This window comes from Lissotriton vulgaris, chromosome 12 (assembly GCF_964263255.1).
Source record: "Lissotriton vulgaris chromosome 12, aLisVul1.2, whole genome shotgun sequence".
In the NCBI taxonomy this organism is placed as follows: Eukaryota; Metazoa; Chordata; class Amphibia; order Caudata; family Salamandridae; genus Lissotriton; species Lissotriton vulgaris.
The window spans coordinates 808,794,158-808,803,429 of NC_141700.1; the positions used below are offsets into that span (position 1 = coordinate 808,794,158).

The following is a 9,272-nucleotide window of genomic DNA, read 5'->3' on the forward strand; positions in this document are numbered from 1 at the left end:
GGTGCCTATGTTTTGGGTTTGTACACACCCCCTTGCTACAACCCCCCTACCTTGACATTTCTTAGTTATTTTTGGGCCCCTGGTATTTACGGTGTTTATTGACTCCCGTGGCTTGGACGCGGCTTTCCCTCGCGGTCAGTCACATGATTCTCAATCTGTCAACTTGGACAGAGGCACAGATCTATTTGTTAACTTCAGCCCACTCTTATCCGCATCTCCTAGTGTTGTATCGCCCACCACTCTAAGCTTGGTGGTCCTGTGTCCCTTTTGTGTGGGATGTAGAAATATTCCAAAGGAAGGACAAAAATCTGTGAACTGATAAGGGGCATTCCTGTAATTGATGCAGTAAGGGCCTTGTGACATTTGTGCTGTAAACAACCCCCCCTGGATTACCCTGGTTGAAGGATCCACCCACCCCGCTTTCCTAGCCATGATGATGTGTCTGGCCAGAATCATGACGTCATTAGGAGTTCTGTTTTTCATCCGTTTTGTTCCCTCTCTGCGGATGGGTCATTTGTTGTTAAATGAACATTTTAAAGAACATTTACAGTTCAAGGAATACATTTAAAGGTACACATTCTCGAACCATTATTATTACCTGTCCCATAACATTGGGTGTAAATGTGCCAATCACCCCCTGACAATAGAAATCATTTAATAATGTGACCAAGAAATGTGTTTCTTTTCAGAAAACCACAGGATTGTTCAAATACTTCACTACTGTAGCCATATCCTTTGTTAAAGTGAGCGTAGAGACCATGGGGCATATTATCAAGATGCTGTGAAAAATATCGCAGAGCGAGCTTAGCGCAAACATTTCACTGCGCTAACGCTGTATTAGCAACAATTAGCACCATGGTGATATATATTCCAGTGATAGCGGTAGGGAAGGGCCAACATTGCGAGACAAACAGCGATGTTGCATGGGGAAGGTGGAAAACCTTTACTGATATGACTCTGTGGTCGTATCAGCATGATCCACCCCCCCCTTGTTAGGTATTGTTAACTCCTGATATTAGGAGTTGTTAAAAAACCGGCGATGACCCCTGTTAGCGTGACTTTTTACGTCGCTAACCATGGCCAGGGCCTCCTTGCTAATAGGCGATAGGCCTGTTAGCAGCTGTTTTTCAGGTCTGTTGGTCGGGAACACCTACTTTGCATGCCATTAGCGATAAATATCGCTGACATGCAAAGCGGCACCCCATCCGGTCGCTTTCGTCAGAAAGCTGTTGCTGGCTGCTGGTAGCGACAGCTTGCTGATAGGGTGATATAAATATTGCCACTTAAGTGGCAAAAAGTGCTGCTAAAGCGGCGATATGGCCCTTGGTAATATGCCCCCATGTTCTTTATCTGCATCTTTTGTTCAGAGGTTTCCTTTTTCGAGCTATGATCGTACCTGTTCAAACAACGCTTTGCCTTTCTCATTGATGAGTTTGTTGATCTTAAAGAGACAGGCATCCTAAACTGGGAGGAAGAATGAGAGCGAAAAGAGCGACATGGGGAGACCCATCACTGGACAGATCATATCCTAAGCCACATCTGCATACGAGAGGCCACATACAGGGGGAGCTCAACCATCCATGTGCACACAAACTGCCCACACACCTCTGGCACTCAGGGAATTGTCAGATACTTGGTCATGATGGACTAAACAGATTTTCTAGGAGTACCCAGTTGACTACTTCCTGTTACTGGGTTGCAGGCAAAGAGGCTTGTAGGCCTCAGATATCAGAGGGCTGCCTCCAAGGGTCAGCTGCCCTAGGGCCTGTGCATGTGGACAGCTGACGAAGTGACAGCAATCTATTGTGCAAGAAAACATATTGGGATTAGTTGACATAATCTATAGCACATGTAAATTAACTTACACATGGACATGGCTGAACTTACAGCTGCAAGAGTTCACAGTTGTAAATCTTTTAGTCATGTACATAATTACCATACATTAGTGTAATATTGTTCATGAATAAATCCCACTTAAACCTGGTGTTTAAGGTGTTTTAAGGGGTTTCTGTACAAGAAACATTCTTTCCAAGTAAAGAAAAAAAGAACATAAAAATACTTTCACACAAGGAACAGCCTTTCAGCATGTGTAATTGTGTACTGTGAACAATTGTTCCAGTGAAGGTGCTAACACTCGTTTGTAGCCAGAAATGTACAAAACGTGTCCTAAGCAACTCCTGGAAAGCTAAAACTGGCACAGCTTTCTTGTAACCTCAAAAGTTTCTGTGAACTGGGGCCATTGTAAATGTTCACCCATGCCAGGCTGCTGACCTGCAGATATATGGCTTTTTACCTTATGCAAATGTGAGCACTGCATTTTCAAAATAGTAAAATCAGGACCATAGGGTTTTAAAATCAGGACCATAGGGTTTTAAAATCAGGACCATGGCATCATAGGGTTACTGAGTTAGGGATGTCCAATTCCACACATGGTTGGATTTCCAATGGAGTCTAATGGATTTTAAAGTGTATAATTGTTCTAATCTCCTCTCTTCCCACCATCACAATTCTCATGTTGCACACTTGAGGTGGAGTAAAGGCTATATGGGATAGCCATACAGAATAAATAATCGTTCTTACAATCCATATAACTAAAGCTACAAAACACTTTATTTTTTATTTTTACAATTTTAGACCCCTCTTTGAACTGTTCTATATCTTACTTTGGTCCATCCATTCCACAAAGGAGCAAGGTCCCACTATGCCACATGTGTTGAGTCTACCAGTCAGGATTGCAACATTTCTTCTCTCTCTCTTACTAATAATGTTTGCAGTTTCACCAGTACAGTCAGGCTTGATTCTTAGACTATAAAAATACACAATCACCTAGGACACCTTGGATCCCTTCTGGAAGAGATTACATTATTTTCAATATCTTTGCACCAGTGAAGCTTTTTAGATCTTCTGGAAGACCATGTGCACCTTGATCTAGATCAAACAATATTTTGTTTAAGCTTTTGTCTATGGAATCAGACTGCAACGTATGACAATCCACATATGTGAGCGATGGATAAAGTGGAGGTTGTCTGTGATGTGTCCTCAATATATAGAAACTACTGATGTTCCTATTTCCTGACCCTTGGCAGTGGTGGCTTAATGCTGCAAATCCTTAAGCCTTCTCCAGGACTCCCTGATCCCATTGCGGATGACTTGTCTTTCTTATATTCATAGGTTCTACTTGCATAGATCCATCCATTTTACACAGAAGTTTGGTCTGATTACATCATCCTTGTTGAGAATACCCTTGAGGTTCACAATATTTCTTCTATCTCTGTGACCAATAATGATTAAACCGTGTAGCCAGGCTTGATTCTCAGAGTACAGAATTGCACAATCACTTTGGCAGTGGTAGCTTCCTCCTGTAACGCCTTTTCCAAGACTCCCTGATTTCCTTATTTCTTAGTGTGTAGATGATTGGATTGATCACTGGTGTGGCCACAGAGTAGAGAAGGGACAAGGCTTTGTTCAGGTTGAATGTGTGGCCAGTGGTTGGAACCACGTACATTACAATCAATACACTAAAGTATGTGATGACCACAGTGAGGTGGGAGCTGCAGGTGGAGAACGCTCTATGTCTGCCTGTAGCCGAGGGTATTCGCAGTAAAGCTAAGATTATGTACACATAAGAAAGAATTATCAGTAAAAAGGGGATCAAAAGAACAACGAAGGACAGAGCAAAGACCTCCATTTCCAGCCAGGATGTGTCCGAGCAAGCTGCTTTCAGAAGCGGTGCTAAATCACAGAAGAAGTGATCAATTTCACTGTGATCTGGAAATTGGATTGTGCAAAGTAAAAAGCTCGTGAAGGAAGCTATCACAAAACCTGCCACCCAAGAAAAGGCAGCCAGCTGAATGCAAAGTCTGAGGTCCATCAGTGTAGAGTAGTGCAGGGGAAGGCATATAGCTACATATCTATCATAAGCCATCTGAGTAAGAAGGAAGCACTCGGTGGTCACAAGGGAACCGAAGAAATACAGCTGTGTGATGCAACTTGCAAGAGAAATGATACTGCCCTCCATGATCAGGCTGTCCAGCAGGGTGGGAATGGTGGCGGTGACATACCAGACTTCCAAGAGTGAAAGATTGCCCAGAAAGAAGTACATGGGGGAGTTAAGGCAGCGGTCAGTGCACACTGTGACCACAATTAATATATTCCCAATAATCGTTAACACGTAAATAGTCAAGAAGTTCTCAAAGAGAAACAACTTTAGTGTTGGAAGATCCTGGAATCCCAGTAGGAGGACCTCACTGATACCACTCATATTTCCTGAACACGCTCTGGTCGCCATTTCTACAATCAGATGTAAAGGAAAAAGATAATAAATCATTAATGTTGCCAAACGGACTGGATCCACCTGCAATAAATACATAAACAATAAGTTCATTTTGTTTTATTTATTTACAATAAATTACCAACAAATAAAGCTTGCTCAAATTGCTCAGATTTGCTTTAAATGTTTGAACATGAATTGATTGAAATATTTACCCAAAAATGCTATGAAGTAACAAAATTGCAGCAAAGGGTTGGGAAACTTTTGTACAGTTCACCAATCAAACCTTGATATCTTTCAACTTGATATGTTTTTATCTTCTGAAAACTGCTGCTATTTAAAGCATTACTAACTATAATTTCTTCATTGATGCTGTAGGTTTGGGGAAATGGGGTTGTTGGTGTCCTGCTAGGTCCTGTCTTCCTAAGAAAACATATCCATTACATTGTGGGAGTCTTAAAACATCCCGCCCCACACACATATCCTCCAATGACCCAGTGGCACTTTGATACTGTGCATTGAAGGTTTCTGAAATGCAGACCAAGACCTCATATGTAGCCCATGTTCACAGTCAATACCATAACATACATTTTTTTCAGTAGCACAATTTCCTAGTTGCACACCTATCACAGAGTAGTGTCCTTGTCTACTGGATTATCACAGCAGGTGTTGTAGGCAAAAGAAGCTTCTCTGATCCTGAGGTGGTAAGATTTAAATTCAGATCCTGAGGCAATGGGGTCAAAATCTGATTCTGGGTGTTTGACATTAGATTCTGATCCTGAGGTGGTGGGAATCATATTCTGGTCCTGATGCAGTAGGCAACAGGTTACAATCTGGAGGTGGTGGATTTCAGATTGTCATCCTGAGGCGATAGACTACAGAAATGTAATGTGTAGACCATGTGCACTGCCACATTCATTGCCAGACTAAGGAGCAACACTACTTGGAATTGTAATCTTCTAAAAAACTAGACACGATACAACAAGTTATTTGTAAAAAGTCAACATAAAAACATAAAATTGACACTTTGTGCATGTTCCTATATATATATGGACATTGATTGACTTGGCTCTCTCTGCAATGTCACCCACAAATGTTTTGGCAATGTCACCCCCAAATGTCCTGGCTTCACCCCTCCTGTTTTACTGAATTCATTTTTGTTGGTTTAGGACTCCGTGCACTTTACCAATGCTAATCAGTGCTAAAGTGTTTGTTGTCTCTCCATAACCATGATAAAATTGGATTACAATGATTGGTTCCTCTATTTTACTTATAGGTCCCTACATTACAGACCCTATACCCAGGGTCTGCAAATTAAATTATTCTTCCCACCTAAAGGAACCCTTTAAAACATGTCTCATGCCTGCTTTTTGGCCCTCCCAAAATAAGCCTTTTGCCAGGTATAAACCTCTCTTTTAATACATATGCATCACCCATAAGGTAGGTCATAAAAGCCCATAAGGCAGGGTGCATTGTATTTAAAAAATAGGACATCTTTTAAAAGTGTATGTGTCCTAGTAGTGACAAATGTCTAAATTGAGTTTCTCTAATGTAAGGACTATCTCTCCCTTTATATGATATTAGGTTACCTTATTACATTTAATAAGTGCTAACTTTTGATTGGAAGCAGATAGGGATGTCAAACTTGAACTCAAATAATTTGTAATTTCAACTCTTCTTTAATGTAAAAGTCAGATTTTAGATAAAAAAATGTAAATGTCACTTTTAAAAAGTTGGCATTCTCCTGCTCAAAACTCTGCTCAAAACTTCCTAAGGCCTTCTAGGGTTTTGCAGCTGCCTAGGCCTGTTAATAGGTCCTCTATTATGAATGCGTATTGAGCTCCGACAGTGAACAATAGGGGACGTGGGGTTGGCAAGGAGGGTCATAATGCCAGGATGACTGTGGGCAGAGCTGTTGCCTGCCCCACTTATACTTCAAAGGGCTGCATTTGTTTAAGGGTCACTAGGAGTCTCCAGTACAATTGCTGGTTTGTCATTTGCTACCCCTGGCACTGCCCTTGCAACGACTGGCCTCATAGGTCACAAAGCAAGCACAAATCACAGAGAAGTTGAACATCAATCAATCAGGCATTTCAATCAGGGGTTTGTAAAGCTGCGAGGTAGGAGAAGGATCTTCTACCCGTTCTGGTCCTGTAGAAGCGTGGGACGGTGGCCAGGGAGAGGTCGGGCGATTGGAGGTTTTTCTTGGGGGCATGGAAAGAGAAACAGTTCTTTGGGTAGGCTGGGCTGATGTTGTGGAGGGCCTTGTATGTGTGCACAAGGAGCTTAAAGGTTTTTCTTCTCTCGATGGGGAGTCAGTGGAGATCCCGGAGGTGTTGGGTGATGTGCTTTTGCCAGAAGGGCAGCTGTTAAATACATTTTAAAATGTTTTCCACTGTTTTTTACTGTTTAAACTATGTGCTGATACAGGGGAAATATGGGATTTATGTGATATTTCTAATGTTTGTACCAGCCTATAAATTTAAAGGCCACTATAAAACCTGCTAGGTGGCAAAGCTACACAGAACCTTATCCTGTGAAAAGACCCTCGCACCAAACCCCAGTAGTCTACACACACATCTCTCCGAACTAGTCTTGCCACCTTTGCCCAAACAAATACTGACCACCTGGTCATGTTTTTAGATTCTGCAAAGGCCCAGACATGCTTCTTTTACATAACTATATGTGAAGCCCTCTGTTTATATGGCCTCTATGGCTTTTTTCTTACATTATTCATCGGTCAGCGATCAATAGTGGAACTGTAAAATACATTTTGTCTTCCTACATTTACTGCTTAAATTATGTGCTGATAAGGGGTAAAATACCAGCTTTATGTACATTTTCAAATGTTTGCACTGACAGTGACATTAAAACAATGGTTCCTCGCAGCTGGACCTGGGATGATCAAGCCTTCTGGGCGCTGCCTGCCTCTCCCAAGTCGGCCATATAATGTCTAAGTTTCTTGTAAGACAAATCACTGACCATGGATAACCAGGCCACAAAACTAGCTGCAACATGATATATCATCCTTAGGACTCCCAGGAAAATCCTTCATCTGCTCCGCCTCACCTCCAAATGATTATTAGTCCAGGCATTGATTTTATCTCACCTCGACAATGGAAATTCCCTGTCTCTAGGAGACCCTAAATCTGTGGTAGGGAAACCGCAGCTGGTACAGAATTCAGTTGCTTGACTGCTCTATAATGTTTCCGGACACAAGTCAGGCTAGCAAGCTCTTATCTCCCTTTATTGGTTCCCGGTGGTCCAAAGGGTAAAATTTAAATCCCTTTGTGTAGCACATAGGGCATTGTTGGACAAAGACCATTTGATTGATCGAACTCTGATTTATCCCTATACCCCCACTAGAAATCTTTGGTCTACTAACTCCTGACTTGCAGTGGTCACCTCTATATAAAGTGCCAGAGGTCTGTCATTTCGATGTAATGTTTCCAAGTTATTGAATTCTTTACCCTCCACCCTAAGGACAATCAATCTGGCACTCCATTTTTGAAAACTCCTGAAAACATGGTTGTTTGATTGATTGGCAAACGATGTGGGTAAAAAAACAGCTGCTGGTGGCTGGACAGGGAACAGATGAAATTTACAACGATATCAACCTTATCAGGGATGTGTTCCCCACAACACACCCTTCAGTGCCTTGCTGACCCCAGGCTCCACTAATCCCTGGGCACGTTTGCGATGCAGGCTAGGGATTTTGATAATTTTCCTGACTTTTCTCAAAGGATGGAATTGGAAGGAGTTATCTCTTCATCTTGCTTCCCTGGTTTTCCAGTCTGCTGGACCCTATATGTCAATGAGCTGTTCTGATATCCTGAAAACTGTCACAGCCTTGGAGGTATTCCCATTGAAAGATTGAGTTTTACTTTTCCCATGTACAACAGTGTTCCTTCATTCTGCTTCTTGAGCACTATTCTGCCACCTAATATTCTCTGTTTCCTGTTTTCCAGTTGCTAATGTGTGAGGTATTCATGCCTTCTATGTGAGGTCATTGACAAAAGCAGTACAAAAGGGGGGTGATGGATTAAACCCAAATCAGTTGACTGGGGGTGAGTGTTTGTATTGTCAACGCTCCGTCCATCACCACCTTTGGTTTTTCATTGACAATAACTGGCAGTTGAAGATTGAATTATGCGATGATGTAGGCTACATTATGAATCAAGAAAGAGCAAATGACGCATCATCATGTGTGCACCTTCTATGATAGTGTTATTGCTCCATTGTGACATTTTAATATATCTCACTCCTGCTATTGGCCCCTGGATACAGCAAACTACAAATTAAAGTGTACCAGGTATCTAGTTTGAAAACCGTCACTATTTGTGGTATGTTCTTACTAAATCTGGATCAATTAGAGCTAGAAACCTTTTTGTTTTAGTTAAAATCAGCAAATCATCAGCTGATGGTGGATTAGGTGACAGGCACTGAACATCCATAATTACATGGAAAAAGCAGCAGCTGAATAAACATAGAATTCCAGTATTTGAGTAACACTTTGCATCAGTAGCAATGAGAGAAGCTATGACAATTAGCATTTCACAACTTGACCTGATGGATTTAAAACAATGCCAGCTTCATGAGTTGGTATCCCGGCAAGGTTTTTAAAAATGCACAAAGGGAAGTGGTCCTCCCAACAATGGAAAACCAACTTATGGCCACTTAGGGCCCTGAGAGGGCTTCTGCTGGCACTCAGCCATCCCACAGTCCTGATTTCCTGCAAGAAGAAGCAGCACAGTGCATCCTCTGCCAGTGCCTCAAGGGGGTAACAAGAGACCTGAGCTGCAGTGAGTAAACTACTCTTGGTAGTCACTGTTAGAAATGGGGGTCTCTAGTTGGCAATGGTTTTCACCTTTGTCCAAGTAGGGACTCTTCTTCCTAGTCAGGGTAAGGGAGTTCCACTCCTAAAATAACCCCTGCTCAGCCCCTTTGTATCTTGGCATGAGCAATCAGGCTTATTTCATAGGCAGTGTTTAAATCATTTGTA

At 42.0% G+C, this 9,272-nt stretch overlaps 1 protein-coding gene across 1 annotated transcript; it reads right to left on the reverse strand.

Moving 5' to 3' along the window:
* Nucleotides 1-3,334: 3,334 nt before the first annotated feature.
* Nucleotides 3,335-4,261, reverse strand: LOC147678832 (olfactory receptor 6B9-like). Its single transcript, XM_086945751.1, has one exon. It carries the CDS (start codon nucleotides 4,259-4,261, stop codon nucleotides 3,335-3,337), a length of 927 nt encoding a protein of 308 aa, XP_086801877.1.
* Between the last annotated feature and the right edge of the window lie 5,011 nt (nucleotides 4,262-9,272).